The sequence below is a fragment of the Kwoniella dendrophila genome, chromosome 6 (assembly GCF_036810415.1).
Source record: "Kwoniella dendrophila CBS 6074 chromosome 6, complete sequence".
Classification (NCBI taxonomy): Eukaryota; Fungi; Basidiomycota; class Tremellomycetes; order Tremellales; family Cryptococcaceae; genus Kwoniella; species Kwoniella dendrophila.
This window is the reverse complement of record NC_089481.1, coordinates 908,419-928,652: the sequence shown is the minus strand read 5'-3', so window position 1 is coordinate 928,652 and position 20,234 is coordinate 908,419. Positions and strand designations below refer to the sequence as shown.

Genomic DNA, 20,234 nt, shown 5'->3' with positions numbered 1-20,234 from the left:
GTCACTGTCATGGATGTACGTTGCTGGACAACTGTACAGAAATACAATGCATCATGAGATATGAAATCATTAATGGATGCTCTACAAATGACATATGCGCTATGAAGGGATTTTAAGACCTAGTACTATGTCATCTTCTTATACGATCTTCCGTTACCATCATGGAAAATGTAGTTGGAATAGATGACCTCTATTGACAAGCAGCTTGCATAGCTTCGACAGCACCTGAAAGTTTATCATTTGATATCAAAACTAATCTACCAAATTGTTCCACACCAAAGGCATCTTCATCACGTTTAGGCGCAGTTTTAAATGGGTATGTATGCACATGAGTAGCGACCTATATAAGAGGAAATTTCATCCTATCAGCAGATATCTCTTTTAATGTATATCTCATAAACCAGAAGATGCAGGCTATGACTCACATTATCAATAAATTCTTCTTCTGGATGATAAGTGAAAGTACCTGCTGTTAAAGGTACAACAGCATTACCACTTTTCTTTTTACTTTTCTTTGAGCTATACATAATCAAGAATCGGGCGGTATAAGTAATGGTAATCAACCTTGTACAATAGGAATGCTGGCAAATCGATAATACGATTATTGAGATCTTGAGTGATGAAAAATTGATAATTATGGAGATTCTCATAATCATGGAATACTCACTTTTGATCATTTAAATCTAAACCCATACCTTCTTCATCACCTTCTAATCTATAACCTCTACCCCATAAAATAAAATCTGTAAAACCTTGAGGTTGTAATTCAGATAATAACATTCTATATAAATGTGGAATTAAAGGTAAAGGTAAATTTAACATTCTTAAACTAAATATTAAACCTGTTTTTGATGCATGTGCAGGAGTTGATGGTGGGTCTAACAGTAATCTTAAAGGTGATATTGAAGGTAATGTTGATGTTAGATATTTTAAGAATGGTGAGAATGCCGGGTTGTTCTGTCGTACCAAGATCGAGGATTATTAGCTTTGAATATCTGTTCTATATGTGTATGAGATCTGATTGAAATACATTTCAGGCATGTCGCGAGTGAGATTATTCAGATAACAATAGCTCCAAGCTGATGGTCTATATATTCAAGTTGAGATAGTCCTTTCAAACTCACCATATTCTCTCTAATATCAACTACACCGACCAAGCCCCATGGATCACTTTCTTCACCATCTGTCTTTATACTACTTCCTGCACCTAATCTGTTACCTTCGGAAAGTATCAAATCTGCTAATGGATGTACATCAATCAATTCATCATCATGTGATAAAGTTTGTCTCAGTAATCGTTTTATAGCGATTCTATGATAGCAGGAAATAAAGTCTATCAGTATATGTCGTTGTCATCAACATTTCTAGAACATTCCCGTTAAGGACGAATCTTTCAGATGATCAATTCACTTACTGATCAACATCAGGATTAAAGTTGTAAAAATCAAAATCAACGTTGATCATAGACTGATATTGAGATAAAAAAAAAATACGTGATTAGCCAAATTCCTGTAGAGATTCTATACCAAAGTCTTCAAAGGTAGCAAAGATTGAAGCTCTCTTCAAAACTCAAACTCACAACATCACTACCTGAATCAGACCCACTATCATCTTCATCATCTCTAGTTACGTTCTTCCTCTTTGAGTTCGTTGTAGAACGTGATGTAGATGCTTGAGCAGCCGATACAGCTTCCAAAGTTCTTTCGTTTCTTGGCATTTTCTTCTTGTCGTGATCTTCTGTGTAAGTTGGTTCAAATTTCAGTAGTTTCGCTGAAGATATATTCCATTCTTTCCAGTGCTGGTATATAAGACATGCGAAAGCGAAAACAATTTCTGTATGAAAGCTTCAACTTTCAACTTTTATTTTACGCTTCTCCACTTTTCAACACGTGGGTCAAGATATCTTTACGTAATACGCGGCAAAACTGCCGGTTAAAACCTAATCCGGATATTCCGGACGATCACAGAGTATGAAAACGATCGAGAAAAGAAATATCAAAATGACGACATATTTTTGAGGTTCACAGATTAATATTTTACCATTAACATATGAAAGAGACGCGATTTGGAACATTACTTTTCATCGTTTGTTTACATGTTTATAGATTAGGAGTAGTATTACAGATTAATCGAGGTCACCTTTCTATCCAATAGCTCTTGCTTGAACAATTTGTTACTTGATCCTTACATTTCGCGCAGCCGCCTTTCACCAGCTAATCATGAAGCGTTCTTTTGATCTCACTTCATCCTCCACCAATACTGTCACTCTACCGTCAAAGCGACAAGCTAGTTTGGCTGGATTCCTGAAACCGAAAAATGACTCTACGATAAGATCTCCACGTAAAGTGAAATCTGACCATGTCTCAGGAATCGGTAAAGAAGATAAACCGATCATACTTGAAGATGACGATGAAGATGAGGTCTCAAAGCAGGAGCAGGAAGAGGAAGAATTAAAATCTATTTCGATAATAGATAAGGGTAAAGCCAAAGCTATAGATACCAAATCCACTGATGATGATTTAGTTGAACCGTGGCCACCAAGTGGAATTGATCATCCGTATCATAAACCACCTACTAAGGATTACAATCATCCTATAGTTATACCACCTATAAATGATGAATTAAAACCTATACATTTTAATTTAAATCCAAAAGTTATATATAATCCAATAACGGATTTAGATTTAGTATATTATAAAAATTTTATAGATAAAAATTTATCAAGTAAGAAAATTATGGATTTTTTATTAGATAATTTACCTTGGTATAGAGTAAAATATAAAGTTAGAGGTATAGATATAAATACACCTAGATTTACAACAGTTTTTGGAAAAGATTCAACTCAAACACCTTGGTCAGGTTATCAAAAATGTAAACCTAGAGCTATACCTGAGATTTTAGAAAGATTAATGAGAAAAGGTGAGTATGAATCATACTCTATAACTAATTATCCCTCTCTCTTTTAATACGTAATTTAGAATTAACCGCTGATCCACGGAATTGTTTTAATTTTTCCCTCCCACCCACTCAATAGTTGAACAAGTTACAAATTCTCAATTTAATTTTTGTTTGGTCAATTATTATTCAACTGGAGAAGATTCAATTTCATATCATTCAGATTCAGAAAGTTTTCTAGGTTTAAATCCGACCATAGCAAGTTTAACTTTAGGTTATTCCCGAGATTTTTTATTAAGACATGTAAATTATAAAAATCATCCAAAAACTGGTAAATCAGTTAATACAGAAAAATTTAATTTAGAAGATGGTGATATGATTTTAATGAAAGGTAAAACTCAACATGAATGGCAACATTCTATACCAAAAAGAAGTAAAGCTAAAGGTAGAATAAATATAACTTTTAGAAAAGGTATAGTTAAATATGCTACTGAAAATTATTATAATTATAATGTAGGTAAAGGTAATTTACATAAATGGAATAGAGAAAAACAATTAATGGAAGAAGTTGATTCTTCTGATGGTGGCGTAAAAACTTGATAAAAGGTGTTAGACAGAGAGATATATATTTCTCGCTCAGAACGGACTTTCTAGATAAATATCGTTGTGATAACAAGATCTGTATTGATATGCATGTTCACAAGGTGTAATTTCTATACAACATTTACATGAAACCAAAACACATAATCACTATTATGCTAGAGACATGGCTACCTCATATAACACCGTCTTCCCTCATCTGTATCACCTCCGTTGGCTCGTAGCCTAATTCTTCCAGTATCTCATCGGTATGTTGACCTAAATAAGGTGGCGGGCGATAAAGCTAGTAATAAGAAATCGTCAATATTAACTTCCTTTATCGCCCCACTGATAGTGAATCCACTTACCTTTGGCTTTTGTCCATCGTAAGAAGTAGCAGCGGCTGCTAATTTGATCTTACCAGCTCGTGGATGCTATATATGGTAAATGTCAGCTTGTTTAAGAGCCCCTGCAATACCTGAATAAAGCAAACGAAGTGAGGGCAACAAGAACATAACGATACTCACTTCTACTTCCTCCACTACTTCTCTAGCTATCGACTGAGGATGAGCGAAAGTCTGAGCTATGTTGTTGATGGGCCTGAAATTATATGGAAAATTAAAGCACGTAAGCATTTTTGACGGTATATGAAGATCTAGTATGACTTACGCAAAAGGAAATCTACAAATACAGAGATTTTGACTAATCAGTATCATCTTCCATTTATTTCGTTGAGATAAAAATGAAAAGGAGAGTGTCAAGTCGAAACTTACCCTTTCCCTTTAAATTTCTCACACCAAAATTCCGTGGTATTCTCCTTGAGGGTTTCCTCAATCAGTTTTACTAACTCTAATCTATTTTCAACTCTCTGTGAGTTCTTATTAAATTTCGGATTGGATATCCAATCAGGTCTGTTTAATATTTCCTCTGAGCAAAGTATCTTAAATTGAATATCATTTCCTGCAGATAACATTATAAAAGAATCTTTCGTTGGAAAGACTTGATATGGTACGATCGATGGATGTGAAGTACCCCATCTTGTAGCTTCTTTACCTGCTATCAGATAATTTGATCCTATATTCGCTAATGATGCGATCTGAAACGATATATCGAGATTGGTGAATAATGCGGTGTACATCATAAGTTCCAGTCCACCATAGGTAACAGAAGAAGGCGATGATCGTACTACTTACTTGACTCTCAAATAAACTAACTTCAACTCTTGATCCTTTACCTGTTTTACCTCTTTTCAACAATGCAGCTAATACTCCAGATTGCGCATAATGCCCAGTTAAAATATCTGTCACTGCCACGCCAACCTAAATGTGAAGAGATGTCATTTAGTTTCTGCCAGCTCACAGCTCAAGTGATGATGTTAACGTAGGAAGATGAGTGGAAGGAGAGGAGCAAACTTACTTTCACAGGTTGTCCACCCTTTTCACCAGTGATATGCATCAAACCAGCCTCAGCCTCTATAACCACATCATATCCTGGGAATTTAGCATACGGTCCTGTTGATCCGTATCCTATATAGACAGCCAATTCAGTAGGCTCGTAAATCAATAAAAATACTCTTCTTACATTACTCGAGCATAAAGCGATTGATTGACAAGTAACTTACCGGTGATTGAGCAATATATCAGTTTAGGATTTATAATTTGAACTTGTTCATACGATAAACCGAATTGTTTCAGCTTGCCGGGCACGCTATAGAAATCGTCAGATCTTGATATTAGCATGAGATAAAACCACCATTCTGTGAATTATATCTCTTGAGGATACAATAGCATGATCATTGAGCTTACTAATTCTCAACCAGAACGTCAGCTTCTTTGACTAATTTGTGTATGATTTCTTTCCCCTTTTCCGATTTCAGATTCAGCGTTAAACTGTCAAACATTGAATGATTAGCTCCTGAAGATCAGTGCTTAATAATGACAGTGCTGTTTAGAAGATTGAACTTGCGATCTTTTATTCCTATTTGCTTGCAAAAAGTAAGCTGATTCGGGAGGTAAATCAGGTCTAGGGTATTCATCTTTAGTAGGTAATTTTGCTGATGGTGGTAACCATGATCTTGTGTCATCGCCATGTTTTGGAGTTTCTATCTGTTAACAATGGGTCAGCTATACTTTTCGTGACATAGACATGGAGTAGTGAGTTCAAGTAAAGTTAAAAAACCTGAAAACGAAACTTACCTTGATCACATCGGCTAAGCGAGTCGAACAAGATTAGCTTGATGTCATAGGAACCTATTTGGAGCAACAGTTTACACAACATACCTCCTAAATCTGACTATAACGCGAGAGAGCACAGATGTCAGTGCCGCATGACATCCATAGATCTCGCTGCTGATCACTAACCAGCATCATAGTAGCGAATGGACCCGCTAAAACCCTTGTCAGATCCACCACCTTGATTCCAGCCAAAGGACGCTCATCTACATTTGTAACTGGTGATGAGAATGACCGGAAAATAACCCGGGGTTTTGTTGAATGTGATATTCCAGCGCGCCGTATACTGATTTTCAATAAACTCATTCTGTCTAGCTGAGAGCACCGTATCTCAGGAGAGTGTGATTGAGAAGACGGTAGTTGAGATTGTTGATCTTGAAAAAGTTAGCTGAATCTTCAGTTTGACATCATGTTCACCGGTTATCAAATGCAAGGCTGTTTTCGGATAAATAGATTTGATAGCTGAAGAGGGTTTATCCGATATCGATAGCATGAAAAGTCAAAAAAGCAAAAGCTATCGAAAGCCTGTGATAGATCGTATATATTGATTATGATATCTTTCTTGATGCCCATTTCGATGAATTACCAGCTCAAACTGTTCTAATCAAAAGAGGATGTTTGTCGGGATATGTTAAGTCACGGGTTATTGCCTGATTCAGGTGCTCCTTCGAAGGAAATCCTACAGCGTTGGTTAGATGAACAAGGTATTATACGGGATGAAGGATTAGATATAGTAGATATGGAAGATGGTAGTGGATGGAGACTGGATGCTGGAACTAATATGAAGCTGGGTGATTTGAGTGAGTAAGCTGTTCTACACAACCCAAGCAGCTGTAAGGATCTCTAACACATCTTACGATAAATAGTCTGCTCTATACCTAAAACATCAATCTTATCTCATCGCACGTCATCTTTACCACCACTACCATTTCCAGTTCCATCAGCAGCTGAAACGACTATACATCTGTCTGATGAAGAAAAATCTATCGGAGTGAATCCAATATTACATTTAACTTTATGCTTATTACATGAATTCGGATTAAACAAAAAATCAAAATTTTATGGATATTTACAATCTTTGCCAAGAGTCATTATTGGATTACCTATATTTTGGAATATATTTGAAATAGGTGGTATAGATGGTGAAAAAGGTTATAAATGGTTAAAAGGTACTGAATGTGAGAGGGAATTGAAATTAAGAGAAAATGAAGGATTAGGATTAGTACGTTATATTTCTGCCCTCCTATCTATCGATAAATTCTCAAAAAAAGATACTGATATTTAAACACAATTATAATATTCTTCATTTATCTTGAATCTTATACAGTCTAACCTTCAAAAATTCTATTCAAATTACGCTTCACATCTTCCCCCAACATCAACACATTCCGAACGATCACCTATAGTAGCATTCTATTATTGTTTTTCATTAATTTCAACAAGAGCATTTATGATTGATTTATATCATTTAATTGGATTATGTCCTTTTGCAGATATACTTAATCATTCAATAGGTAATGGAAATACATCATTATCTTCAGATGATTTCGTTTGTCATTTATGTGGATCATTAAAAACATGTCAAGAACACGATATAGTTAATGATAATAATGGTATCGCATATAGATTATTACATTTAGATCAAAAGGATATAGAAAGAATTGAAAGTGATGAAGATGATGATACGGTAGAGTTAAGGTTGGAAAGTCCTTTAAGATTACTTCAAGATAATAACGAAAAAGGTATAAAAGAAAAAGAAAAAGTAGAAATTTTTAATTCATATGGTGATAATTTGAGTGATTCAAAATTATTAGTTGAATGGGGATTTATTTTAGATGAATTTACAGGTGATGGTTTAATATGGGATTTAGAGGACTTGAATATTGGATATCCTGAGAATAAGATGGATAAGATATGGGAAATCATTAATGAAGTGGCAGAAAATATTGAAATAGATAAAATGAATAAAGAGGATGAGGAGAAACATGAAGAAGATGGCGAGGATGATCTTATATGCGGACAAAATGAAAAAAATCAAAAATTATTGAATTTAGATCAATCTGGAAGATTATCAATAAACATCCTTTGCTTGTCAGTATTATTTGAATATCTTGAAAAGAACGCAATTTCAGAAATCGATACAAATTCAAACAAGATAAGAGGTCTCCTGGTAAAGGAGATAAGGGAGATACAGGATATCTGGTTACAAATCGATAGTGATAGTAATCAGAATACCGGTAAAACACCAAGGACTTCGAATAACAAAATCAAATCGCCAGTCATAAGGAGAATTAGGGAATTGTTGCAAACAAGATTAAGTAAGATGCATAAACACGAATTTACTCAAGACCAATTGTTTGATTTAAGGGATGTAAGTTTTATGTAGTGCCTCTCTGAATGGAACATAGTCATATCTGACTAATTTCGCATTCTCTGCATAGTCGCTGAAACCTGAAGACAAATATCAATATATGGCAATGACAATATCCATAAATGAAAGGGTATTGATCATTTCAGCTATGAACAAATGGGAAGAAATGGCTCGACATGTAAAAAATCAGTAATAGCGAATATCATAACGATATCGAATTATAGTACCGATCTTGCTTACGCTAAATATACCCAGCATCGATTATATACAATACATGTAATTTTTTATGATCATCAACAAGAAGTATGTAGTTCAAAATATATAGTCAAATCTCATGTCATTATTTCATTATCTTCTTCATTATAGGCACATTCACCTTAGTCAATTCACGCGTTGATTATACAGGATAAAATCGCAAAATACCCAAAAGAGTCTGTCCAATTGACTCGATACGTTGGATTACCATTATTGCTGGATAGAACGATTCTAGCCACAGCTTTTGAAAGATGTCTAATCTGACCATCTGTAGCGATTACCCCAATGATAGGTGCTACAGCCATTGTTAGTCAATAGTTTACGTCACTGAACGTATTGATTCAGTTGGGTTAGAACGCTCACCTGACGTCGCGCTGTCGAGACATACCAGCTTCAGCCGCCATATTGAGACTAGGATGATGACATCAGCGCTTCTTCGTTCAACAGATTCCCTTTGAGTATTCCTGAACTTACTAGCCGCCGGAGGTGTATTGTGGACCGCCAGCTTTTCCGTTTCCTGCACCTTGTCCACCATGTTCAGTAGACCAAGGTGACCGACACCATACACAAGTAACATCATTACCTTTGAGTTTCTTTGGTAGTTCGTATCAGCTAACCGATTACATCTCACAGTTGAGACGAAGGATTAGCTTACCGCAGTTTTGGCCCACATTTCGAAACATTGCGAGTGAAGCGCTATAAGACACGTCAACGTCAATGATAAAGTTGACCACCGATGCCTCAGATAACTTACGTTTACCACAACCGGTATCAGTTTCATCATAAGTCAACTTCTTACCATCAATATCTTCTTGGGTCATTTCGTCATAACAACTGTGATCGGAAATGAAATTCAGCTTATTGAGTTCAGATAGACGGCTGAATGGTTGCTACTTACACTGGACAATCTTCTCCCAGAGCATCCATTCTCTTTCCTTCTGAAGCATCTTTGACCTCCTTATCGATACCTACGACAACTTCCTCGTCTTCCCCTCCTCTACCGGTAGCATGCAAGAAAGCTTTATGAACTTTGACATCTACTGTAACTGACCCATTGGGAATGGGAGGTGAGCTGGCAAAGACAGCTTCGACCTCTTCTGCCTAAAGAATGTTGATGTCGGCACTGTCCGTAGAATATAGGCGTACGCCGTAGCAAAAAGCGAAATACTCACTGTCAGTGACATTTGATACCAGGTCGAGGCATCATCGGGTACTTTCAGTACTTTTATGCTATGAACAAGCATCAGTCACCCAGATATGGTAAGCTGATTTTGATAGCAGTACTCACAATACGAAAATTATATGTTTACAAGGCTTATTACCTTTCAAATTATCGGGACAATCACAGCGAGGTACACGACCAACCTCAACGGTCTAAGATTCCTGGTTTAGCTATCACGCTTTTCCAGCTCCAACGAATGTCTTACATATACGTTGCCTGTGGATCCAAGCTAGATATACGGGGGTTAATCAGAAATAACTAGCGTGAAACGAGCATAACAACTTACGACCTTGAACTGCTCATATTGTGAATACCCTTCACCGAGACGCTCACGTTCAATCATAAACTACAACCTCATGGATCAGCTGGAGCGATACCATATGATCTGATGAACCTACCATTCGCTGTGAGACCGCTCGTTTATCTGAGAAAAAGTCAGCTATCGAAGATGGCTTTAAACCAACAGAGAAATAATAACTTACACCTATCCAAGATAGTCTTAGGACACCTATATCCAGAATTATTAGCTTGATCTGATGATCATGCTCGATGAAACTCACTTCTCTCGTAATCTCGCCATTCTAGCTTTCTTCGGGTCTACAGCCTTCTCCACTTTAGCTTTACCTTTCGCGGAAGTTTTTTGTTTTCCAGCTCCATTCTTGGCAGCTGTATCCGTTTGACTTGGTCCTGCAACAGGTATAATCTCGGTTGCAGGTAAAGCTAGGGAACCATTGGATGTACCTTCTGATTTGACGATAGTATTAGTTGGTGAATAAGCTGAAGAATCACCTTTTACAGCCGTTTTACTTGGTCGACCCCTCTTCTTTTGGATCTTAACGGGCTGCATCTCTGCTAATGGATTCACAGGAGGTGTGTCATCCTGTTCTGCATTCACTGCTGCACTGAGATTTCGAACTTGACCGTTAGTTTGAAGATCTGTACTTTGAGTTACGTTCTCTGAGGTTTTATCGGAGACAACAGCTGATTTACGAGCTCTTGTCTTTTGTTTTTTAGGTGGAGAAGGTTTAATATCTTGTTGCGTTTCTGCATGAGCGGTTGCCTGTTCGTGAGCCAGTGCTGAAGCGGCGGATATACGAGCTGACCTCCTTCTTGGAGCCGGCTGCACCTCTATAGCTGACATGATGTGTATGTAAGTGAAGTTTCGGTCAAGACGATCGACAAGATAGTTGCAGTAAATCGGGTATGAAGAAGCAAAGAGTATAAGCACTCTTCTATCGCTTGTCGTAAAGTACGAGAGCTGGGTATCGAAAAGAGCTACATCGGTTTGAGATTAGGAAGAAAGGACGAGAGTTGAGTGAGCTGGATAAAGGTTGACAAGGATACGATAACTTGATCTTAATATTTGATGGTTGACATACTAAACATACACACATGAGTTGACGTAAACCCAATGTTTCTGGTATGACCTCCACATTGCATCCAGCTAAACGGCAATTTCCGCAATTTGCCACCCGGAATTACGTTGGAGTCCGTTCGTGGGTGTCTGTGCAACCTCCACTTTCTTGGTCCACTCTCGGACAGGTAGAGAAAGTGTATGTAGTCAACAAGTACGTATCTTCATCTTTGTTCTTCAAGTTACGATTTAAACATCCCACTTTCCTCTCTACAATATCGTTAGCTACACCTGTATCCTGTACTACTGCATTGAAGGCGTACACAAGGAGAAGATGACTAAACAATCACTTGAAGATCCTGCCTTTCAAGCTAGTGATACACCTTCATCACTTCAAATTCGACAGGCATACCTCAATGGGTCAGAAGGAGGATGCAAAAAAGTGAGTTATCGAAAGGGGCAGTCGATCATAGAGCTATCTAAAGAACATGGTGGCACAGCCTCCTAACCTTTCGCAAACACCTGCTGGCCCGACTGTGGCTTTCAGCAAAAAAGGAGGACGATACAGCCGATTTCCGCCTCGCAAGAGAGCTACAGACTATTACAGGGAAGATTCACAGAGAGAGGAAAAAAAGGTAGAAGGGAAGAGTATTACTGGTCCTATCGGAAGTGAAATTATTGGCCATGATTTGAACGAGAATAGACAAGCTGCTAATGACTTCAAAGCCTTGTTAGAAGATGACAATGCTGGCGAAGATACAATGGAAGAGAAGGAAGAGCAGAAGGGCGAAGGCAGTCTGCTTTCAAAACAGCCCGTACACCCCTGTATGGATGTTCTTCCTTCTCCAGAAGATGAAAAGAACCCACCTCCATCTGCGCAAGAAGTAAATGACGTTCTCACGTATGCGTTTCAACAGCAATATTCAGAAGATTGGCGATATCGAGACATCTCAAGGCTTCCGCATTTGCTTCAAGACAAGACAGTCGTTCTAGAAGACAGCCATGTTTTGAATCAAGATCAAGCTCAATCCTCTACCTACACACGAAAGTAAAGGAACTCTATCAGCGCTGCTCCGGCCTCTTCATACAACAGAGAACAATCGGTGCTCAGCACATCTACGAGTCTTGACAGGAATGATAAACGACACTCGAATCGTTCAGCCGAACGTCTTCGACTTGATGGTTTGAGTGATGGTTTGAGTGAAGCAAGATCACGAAACGAGTACGGTAGAAGTGTTATGGGAGGTCAAGAGTCTGGACATGGTGTTATAGGTAATATTCAAAATGACCCAAATGGATCAACAACTATCGTCGTTACCCAAGCAGGGTGTGATATTCCAATGGTGAAAGAACCATATTGCACACAACCGCCAATCCATTTATCAAGAGTTGAAAACGAGGAGGACAAAGTGAACATTGGACCCCATACCGTTTCGCTCGACCCCGATTTACCTCCTTTGGCTATCGAACATCCCGCAAGGGTATGGAATTCGATGATTCACTCACTTAAACCTGAATTACAACCTGTAGTAAAGTGGGATTATGAGAAGATTCCCTCCGTAGAAGAAGATGACAGTATGTTACACCTCTTGAGATTTAGGCTTACATAGATGCTAATATTTCTTTTCTAGGTACATTCTGGTTAGCTCAGCTCACGATAGCTCTTCCTCTTACTCATCCCACCATTACCCATCATCCTCTCTTTTACACTTTACCTGAAAATCAGTACAGGAAAAACTATGTGGCTGCGGTAGAAGCTTTAGGCGGTACTAAACGCTGGGTAGGGGAGCCGAGAAAATTGAAAGTCAGTCGTGCATCACACCTCCTCAATGGTCCAGCTTTAATTGATCACTGATGTCATCATAGGCCGATGCTACCAATACCACTTTGGTTAAGTGTATCAGTGACAACGCTGTCGCCTGGCTTCTCGCTCCAAATGGAGTCCATGTTGCTCCCCATAGTGACCACAGGAAGGGAGAGGCAGTTCCCGCCCAACCCAATCCTCCAACCCCCGTCAACCACGAGAACGATGTGAATCATCAACCTTTTACCTTGAGTCAATTCGAATCTCTGTATCCGAGGCATCAGGATGATTCAAATACAGCCACAGACGGTACTCATCACAACATTCACATGGCTGAAAATGACAACGAGAGTTATGAAATCAAGATCGATGAGATCGACATTGATCCAGCCTTTAGTTCTTCAACACAGCTCGATGATAGCAGCTCGAACCCCACCCATGGAGAGGAACATAGAGAAACACCGTTCCAGAAGATTATGGCTGCTTTCCACAAAACGATCGGACAAAAAAGCAACAACATGACCAGTCTTATCTCTTTCGCTCCTAATTGGGATCCTTTCACCGGTAGCGAGTCAAACCATACCTCATGGGATAGGCCAGTTCAGCTGACGACATTATTTCATGCAGGATTCGGTTCTACTCTTACTGTTGGAATTACTCCCAATGTTCAGCTCTACCAAGAAGCGTGTACTCATACATATCCGGAAGAAGCTCAAAATGCTGTTTGCCAGAAAGCACTCGATTTGAATGTTATTGGATTCATGGAGTGGCTTAAGGATACTCTGGCTCCACCCCTTTCCGCCAAGGCAGTACCCTTCATTCCCGGTCAACATGTCACCGATACTAAGGCACTTTCCCACAAGGCCCCAGCAGCCTCCCAGCTTGCTCTCATCCAAGAGATCGACTGGAAAGGTAAGCTTGCAGGTAAGTAAGCTGATGATGATGATGATGGGCTGTAGCACAGCAACTGAAAGTAAGTATGTTTTAGCGTTTTGCACAAGAACTGGTCGGAGACCTCCTGTGTATCGCGAACAAACTTTTGTTTATGAAGGGATTCCTACCTTGGTAAACGGTGTCACTATCAATGGACAAACTTTTTCTGTTCCGTGAGTGCTTGAACGTTATCTCCTGCAGATCCGAGGCTAATCACAGCTCGTCTCAGGAGAAACGATCGCTCTTTACATGATGTTGAACACAATCTAGCTAGACGAGTTCTGTGTGATTATTTTGGGCAGAAAGAGAAAGTCAGTGGACCCTTAATGATTGCTCATAATCGTCAATAAGGAGACGAAGGGTGTGTGTTTGACAAGATTTATCGGTCATTGATTGTGTTCCCTTATAGCCAATCATACTTCCAGCTGTAATTACATCGTCACCTTATTATTATGTAATCCTGTCATAGTAAAGCATTTTTACTCATATCATACATACACTTAGACATCCTTTAATGTAGATCTAGTATTTCTGTACAACAACTTTCATTTTTACAAATGATATAGCTACATCATGTTTATGGTTTTACATCTGTCAGAATACAAAAGGTGTTCGTTTCAATGTCTACCACCTCCTCAGAGATCCACTGTAGGAAATTGGTGAGGGAGCTAACTGTGGGGTCGAATCGATGACCACAGGATCTTCTATTCGGGTCTCTTCTGATGTGAGTGAGTTGATAGTAAATAATGACCAGTTTGTTGATTTCCCTCTGTCTATCAAAGGTGACACATCGGTGGTGGGCCGCGAAAGTTGGGTGTACGGGGAATCATTCGTACCGAAGTTGATACCCAGACCTATACAGTCATCTTGTATGGGATAAGCAGTACTATCGAACGAGCTTGATTGACTTGATGAGCATGATGTTGATGTTGAGTATAGCTGATGATCCAGATCACTTGCATAACCATCCTCCCAATCTATCATGTCAATTTGATTTCTGGGTAAAATTGAAATATCGGAAAAGGGTGTAATGATCAGTTCGTCTAAATCAGGTGAACTGAAAGATGAATCTAGTGATAGACTTCTCCTACTTCCGTACCACTGCGATACATCTTCTTCTCTTCCTGAATGAGTAGATATTGATCCTGCATGTTCATATTGAGCGAAAGAGAATTCTTCAGATCCTATTTCAACAGTATCTGTACCAAAAGATGCTTCCGATTCATCATCTATTTCTATATCCATAATAAAGTCGACATCGGTCTCTACATAGTGTTCCAAATGATATGGATCAACATGTTCATCTAAAAGAGTAATTGGACGAAGTTGCGGGGAAACTGGATATTCTGTGATCGAAGGTCTTCTAGTAGAAGGAAATGAAGACAAAAAAGATGAATGTTCAAATAGATCTTCTGCTTCTTCTTCTTCTTCTGCATTATTTGTGATGATGGTTGATATGGGGAATGTCACCGGAGAAGGTAAATTCGATAAGCCTAGTAAAGAGGGAGGATATAGGTCCGTCCGTTGCGTATTATCTGTTATATTTGACGAAGGATAGGTTGGAATAGGTAGGCTAGAAATACCACACTGTATTTCGATTTGACTAGAATGGAGGGAACGTTTCCATCTAACTATCGACTGCAAGACGAACAAAAGATAAAATTAGAAGCTGAACACAATACTTTCAAGAGGAAATACTTTACATGGAATCAGTAGTGACTTACTGGAGTGGAGAATTGATCAAATTCATTTGGGAGAAAGCTGTACATATATTTTTCGTCGGCATTATGATTCTGCCGCTGTTGAATATCTACAGGATGTTGGGCGCATGGTAGATCTGATAGCATCTTTGCGTAACGAGAAAACAATAACGGTCAGAGTACTTGAATGGATATTGGCGAGATGTGTGTTGATAACTTTAAGTGCGAGATGAAGGGGATTCAGCTATATAGCATGCAAGTATACAATCTTATTCAGCTGTATATCTATATATAAGATTCTTTGTGGACCAGTTCATAGGGGTCTCCACTTAGTCCCATTTTGTGAGGAATTACAGGACGTCATGCGCACTCCTTTTTATAGAGTACGCATACATGGCCTCGAAGATACAGTACAAAACCAGTTCCTAAAACCAATAAAGTTAGTTTCCATCACGTTATTGATTTATGTAAATTCTCACATGTTGTATGTATGTTGATATTCTTGCTTCTTCTGTGTCCCAACTGATGTTATATATCTTATAATATGTTACGTGAAAATCAAGAGATCTGACGTTTCAAGTTTTAAACAAGGGATATTTCTATATGTGTAGCATAACTAACTATGATATGGGACCTGACTAAAGAATTATCTTTTAAGGGTATTGCAACTCTTCTTTTCGCCTCAATTGCGTTATATCTTTCCACGCCATGACAGACACATGTACGACTTCTCATTTAAAGTTGGTCCTGTAAGATCCGGTCAAATATAGTGAGTAAAGTCCTCACAGAAATACTCTACACCCTCGTTCTCCCGTTCAATTGATTATTGTCTTGGCAGTATCCAGCGGGATTGATGATACTTGATCGGTTCCGATATTTATAGAAGTATGTACCCACTTTCTTTGCAGGAACAAAGCATACACGTTATACACATTGAAGATAAAAGGTACCCCCTCTCAGAGCATAAAAAGGAATGAGTGAAAGGAACTGGCTTCAAGAGAAGGCTCACAGCTACTTGATGTACGCCTGTAGTATAAATCACATGCATATTCTCAACCACAGAAGATCGACATGCCGTAGTACCGAAGAATGATCAGCCCGGAATGTTAAGAGTGCGAACAAGTTACCATGTCTCTAATAAAACCAAAAGCCAGGGCTGAGAAGAATCCCCTTATTCTCTCCCCTGTTCTTCTTGGCTTTCTAAAATCAATCGAACCGTCAGATATACTAGTATGTACGTCAGATACGGCCGAGAATATATTCTATATACACACAGAAGTTTATATATGGATTCCTGGCAACTTGACTTGCATTGTGCTTTGCCTAGTTGGCATTCCCACATCCTCCTACAAACCCAAAAAGAAGCACAAAATCCTTACAAAATCCATTATGATTACACTCTACTTCATATTCGCGCAAGTCCGAAAACCGTCTGCAGTTTGAGTAGTGATTTTACAGTTTAACCGGCATGTAAGTAGCAGTCATTGCTTCTCTTGTGGTATTGAGTTCCCCTTCCTTCATTTTGTTATACAAAATATCCCCGTTCTATCCAGGTCAATAGTCGATAAGTAGAACAGAGAGGCCGATGGAAATCCGAAAAGAGTGATTTCTGAATGGAGCTTTTAGGTTGTGTTTGACAAAATTAGATTCCAAATTTCGCTGGATTGGTATTCTGGTGTCTCGCATACCACATATAATCTGAATAAGCGCGAAGGTTCTCTTAATGCCGGGCTATAGTCGGTTAGATAAAGGTAAGATATCAGGCATCATCAGTTAGGCATCATCATTCCCTTCAATGGCGAGAAGATGAATTTCTTGACCGAAAATTCCACTAAAGAGCTATACCTGTTTATGTTCTCTCTCATATCCTTATCACCAGCGCCATGCTCTCCACAGAGACAGTATGTTAAGCAACAATCTACTAATATCAGCCTGCAAAGTGAACCTCCCAATGATATAGATGACTATCAAAGATATAGCAATTGCCACTTGAACCAAGTACTATACAACCGTGCCTTAATTGAGGAAGAAGCGTCAACGTAGTCTAGTAGTTGTTGTTACCGGACCCGGCGGTCATCTTCATTTTGTCATTCCTCTCTTGGATACTGCTTCAACAACGATAAAATATTTTCATCTTTCCATACGGTTGGCTATTTCTGATTTACGATATCAAGGCCTCAGGATCTTATAAGAAGAAGATAGATTCGAATACTGATGCTCATATAATGGAAGGGATAACAGCAACACCTACATTAGACGATATAATATCAGTAACATCAACATTATTAGATGTAGTTTCAACTTCTTTATCAGATAATATCGGAGGAGATATAAATAATGGAATAGAATTTGATTATCCGAATGGAACAAGTCCTTTTGATGTTTTTGATAATTCAACTATATCAGATCCTGATTTAGGTAGTATATCGAATTCTTCGGAAGGAAGTTATGTTTTAGTAAGTTGATTATAAACTGTGAACATCGCAAATCACGATATTCCAATATGATATCTCCTGAAGCTTATATGTTTTATATCCCAAATTATTAAAATAGAATACGCTTATAGGGCTCCTCATAGTATTGGTAGCATCACTATTTAATGCTTTAGGACTGAACTTGACGAAGCTGGATCATGTAAGGCAACAAGGTATACCGAAAAGACAAAGAAAGAAAGAATGGATGAGAATATTATGGTTAAGTGGTATGGGGATGTATATGTGAGTTTATCACTGGCTATGTGACTTGGTCAGCTCTTTGCTAACCCCTGACTGTTGCCCGACATGGTTTGTTTAGAGCTTCTCAAGTGTGTAAGTTAGCTTCTTGGTGGAGAAACTCTACGACATTTGAAGCTAATATTGCAGTACAGTCGGATCACCCCTAGCTTTAAGATATCTGCGGCCTGACTGGGTAGCACCTCTAGGATCTTCTTCTTTAGTATTCAACTTTCTTTTTGCTCACTGGCTAGTAGGGACTCGTAAGCCGTCTTCCCGTCTATCCACACAGGCCCAGAAAGCTGATATCGATGATACACCTTTTAGCTGTAACACCCACCGACATCCACGGTACTATCATTATCATACTTGGAGTCATCTTGATCATCATATTTTCCAGTATAAATCACGGTCTCACGCAAAGTATAGATGTGGAAAGGTTAGTCTTCTCGCCTGCCTGTTGACATGACATGAGCTCGTCATGCTAACTTTTTCACAGGCTAAATTCGCTATGGACCAGAGCTTCTTGGCTAGCATATTTCTTATTTATTGTACTGTTCACAGCATCAACATTCCTCGTATCATCACTTTTCGCTTCTCTTCAAGCTTCTAGAGCATCATTTTCTCCTTTGCCCTCTCCAACCTTAGAGTTACCTACTTCTCGACCGAAATCACCTAATGCTATTGTGGGCTTCTTCAAAAAGATATCCAACTCTATCAAACGTGTAGAATCAGCTGCTGTAAGGAGGTTAGAGGTATCTTTTGCTAGAACTGATGATGCTAGATTGATTTGGCTACAAGGTATAGGATGGGCTGTCACAGGAGGTAGTTTGGCTGGATTATGTTTGGTCTTTACAAAATCTGCTGTAAAGTTGTTCGGATTACCAGGACATCCTGTAAGTGAGCCCATACGGAGACTTGAACTTTTATGCCTTTACAGGGGTTAGGGCTGATTCATATTCCATGGCATAGCTCGTTCATCCCTCAGCTCTTATAACGCTGCTTCTTGTGATTATAACGGCCGTTTTACAGATCGTTTGTCTGGATAGAGCGTTGAAGTGCGCAGACACCGTTGTGGTGGTGCCCTTGTTTTATGCTGGATATACCGTGTTCGGGTGAGCAGAAAGTTGACCTTTAACGGGGACCAGCTTACATGGCATCCAATTAGGTTCATCAACTCGCTTATCTTCTATAACGAAACGGGTCAATATGCTCGATGGGTAAGCTGAAGAGATAGAACCTTCTGGACTGCAAGCTAACATACTTTTCTAGGTACTGGTAACTGTATTCATCTCCATTGGTGTTTTGATATCAGGAGTAGTGAGTTAGCAGTTCGGATTCAGCTATTACCTCTGGCTGATACTATATCCTTATAGGTGCTACTATCACTCAAATCATCAGCGAAGGCTGCACCTGATCCATATACAGTATCAGCTCAACCATCAGATTCAATGAGATTGAGACCTCGATCACACGCCAGAACACAGTCAGGAATAACCGATCCTGAATCTGCTGCCGGAGGAACACCTAAAAAGAAATATGATCAAGATGATATAGATGCATTATCGGATGGTGGTGAAGGAGGAGAACCTAGAGATGTTTTATGGGAAGTCGGTAGTGTATCAGATGATGATTCCGATCGTGATCTTGATCGAGACGATGAAGAGAAAAAGGAGAAAAAAGGTAAAGGTGTTGGAGGACTAAGAGGTGGCACAGGTGAAAGAAGAGGTTTATTAGGTGATGAAGAAGAAGATTTACATGAAGGTGAAGATCATCATGATCGGAGAATAGACCATCATCAGCAACAGCAGAAGAATCCATTTGAGGAACGAAATGTGCATAAAGAGGAAAATGACGAAGAGGATGTATTTGGTGACTATGAAGGCGTTGAACATGATGATGTAGATTTGAAGTCTGGCGAGGTTACTCCAAAGAAGTAGAGATATAATTAATGGTATTAGTCACAGATGGGTTCCGCGTTGATTTGGTTATTTTACGGTTTCTATAATGTCATAATAGATGCATAATTAGGAGATTTACGTTTCGTCTAATCTATCCACTGTACATGATAATTTCCTAGCATTATGAAGCTACATTTATGTACTCATCATCTATGTACTTTGATCAGACCTTGAATATATGACGACCAGGACTCAATCATCATCTTCGCATCAATCTC

General features: G+C 38.8%; 8 protein-coding genes across 8 annotated transcripts; 4 read left to right on the top strand and 4 right to left on the bottom strand.

Annotated features, from left to right (window-relative positions):
• Positions 1-190: 190 nt before the first annotated feature.
• Positions 191-1,717, bottom strand: L201_004903 (uncharacterized protein; the record flags this gene model as incomplete). The annotated part of the gene is made up of 6 exons (XM_066220640.1): positions 191-340; positions 426-519; positions 668-957; positions 1,125-1,311; positions 1,415-1,467; positions 1,580-1,717. 6 exons carry the CDS (start codon positions 1,715-1,717, stop codon positions 191-193), a joined length of 912 nt encoding a protein of 303 aa, XP_066076737.1.
• Positions 1,718-2,219: 502 nt separating this feature from the next.
• L201_004902 (uncharacterized protein) lies at positions 2,220-3,495 on the top strand (the record flags this gene model as incomplete). Its single annotated transcript, XM_066220639.1, has 2 exons — positions 2,220-2,919; positions 3,035-3,495. 2 exons carry the CDS (start codon positions 2,220-2,222, stop codon positions 3,493-3,495), a joined length of 1,161 nt encoding a protein of 386 aa, XP_066076736.1.
• A 175-nt stretch (positions 3,496-3,670) lies between these two features.
• L201_004901 (uncharacterized protein) lies at positions 3,671-6,011 on the bottom strand (the record flags this gene model as incomplete). Its single annotated transcript, XM_066220638.1, has 13 exons — positions 3,671-3,778; positions 3,843-3,908; positions 4,002-4,074; positions 4,144-4,155; positions 4,248-4,570; positions 4,668-4,793; positions 4,891-5,000; positions 5,096-5,181; positions 5,280-5,363; positions 5,440-5,579; positions 5,670-5,683; positions 5,754-5,766; positions 5,835-6,011. 13 exons carry the CDS (start codon positions 6,009-6,011, stop codon positions 3,671-3,673), a joined length of 1,332 nt encoding a protein of 443 aa, XP_066076735.1.
• A 322-nt stretch (positions 6,012-6,333) lies between these two features.
• Positions 6,334-8,269, top strand: L201_004900 (uncharacterized protein; the record flags this gene model as incomplete). Its single annotated transcript, XM_066220637.1, has 4 exons — positions 6,334-6,505; positions 6,572-6,927; positions 7,033-8,076; positions 8,147-8,269. 4 exons carry the CDS (start codon positions 6,334-6,336, stop codon positions 8,267-8,269), a joined length of 1,695 nt encoding a protein of 564 aa, XP_066076734.1.
• A 317-nt stretch (positions 8,270-8,586) lies between these two features.
• Positions 8,587-10,694, bottom strand: L201_004899 (uncharacterized protein; the record flags this gene model as incomplete). Its single annotated transcript, XM_066220636.1, has 13 exons — positions 8,587-8,626; positions 8,695-8,742; positions 8,806-8,924; positions 8,987-9,027; positions 9,086-9,165; positions 9,230-9,432; positions 9,504-9,561; positions 9,620-9,705; positions 9,759-9,782; positions 9,840-9,899; positions 9,952-9,977; positions 10,036-10,061; positions 10,114-10,694. 13 exons carry the CDS (start codon positions 10,692-10,694, stop codon positions 8,587-8,589), a joined length of 1,392 nt encoding a protein of 463 aa, XP_066076733.1.
• A 547-nt stretch (positions 10,695-11,241) lies between these two features.
• L201_004898 (uncharacterized protein) lies at positions 11,242-13,994 on the top strand (the record flags this gene model as incomplete). The annotated part of the gene is made up of 7 exons (XM_066220635.1): positions 11,242-11,349; positions 11,408-11,808; positions 12,040-12,482; positions 12,539-12,711; positions 12,774-13,635; positions 13,700-13,817; positions 13,874-13,994. The coding sequence occupies 7 exons, from the start codon at positions 11,242-11,244 to the stop codon at positions 13,992-13,994; spliced, it is 2,226 nt and encodes a 741-aa protein (XP_066076732.1).
• Positions 13,995-14,268: 274 nt separating this feature from the next.
• L201_004897 (uncharacterized protein) lies at positions 14,269-15,491 on the bottom strand (the record flags this gene model as incomplete). Its single annotated transcript, XM_066220634.1, has 2 exons — positions 14,269-15,282; positions 15,369-15,491. The coding sequence occupies 2 exons, from the start codon at positions 15,489-15,491 to the stop codon at positions 14,269-14,271; spliced, it is 1,137 nt and encodes a 378-aa protein (XP_066076731.1).
• A 2,078-nt stretch (positions 15,492-17,569) lies between these two features.
• Positions 17,570-19,995, top strand: L201_004896 (uncharacterized protein; the record flags this gene model as incomplete). Its single annotated transcript, XM_066220633.1, has 9 exons — positions 17,570-17,800; positions 17,898-18,061; positions 18,206-18,318; positions 18,383-18,494; positions 18,555-18,951; positions 19,028-19,170; positions 19,224-19,275; positions 19,328-19,375; positions 19,432-19,995. 9 exons carry the CDS (start codon positions 17,570-17,572, stop codon positions 19,993-19,995), a joined length of 1,824 nt encoding a protein of 607 aa, XP_066076730.1.
• Positions 19,996-20,234: the final 239 nt, after the last annotated feature.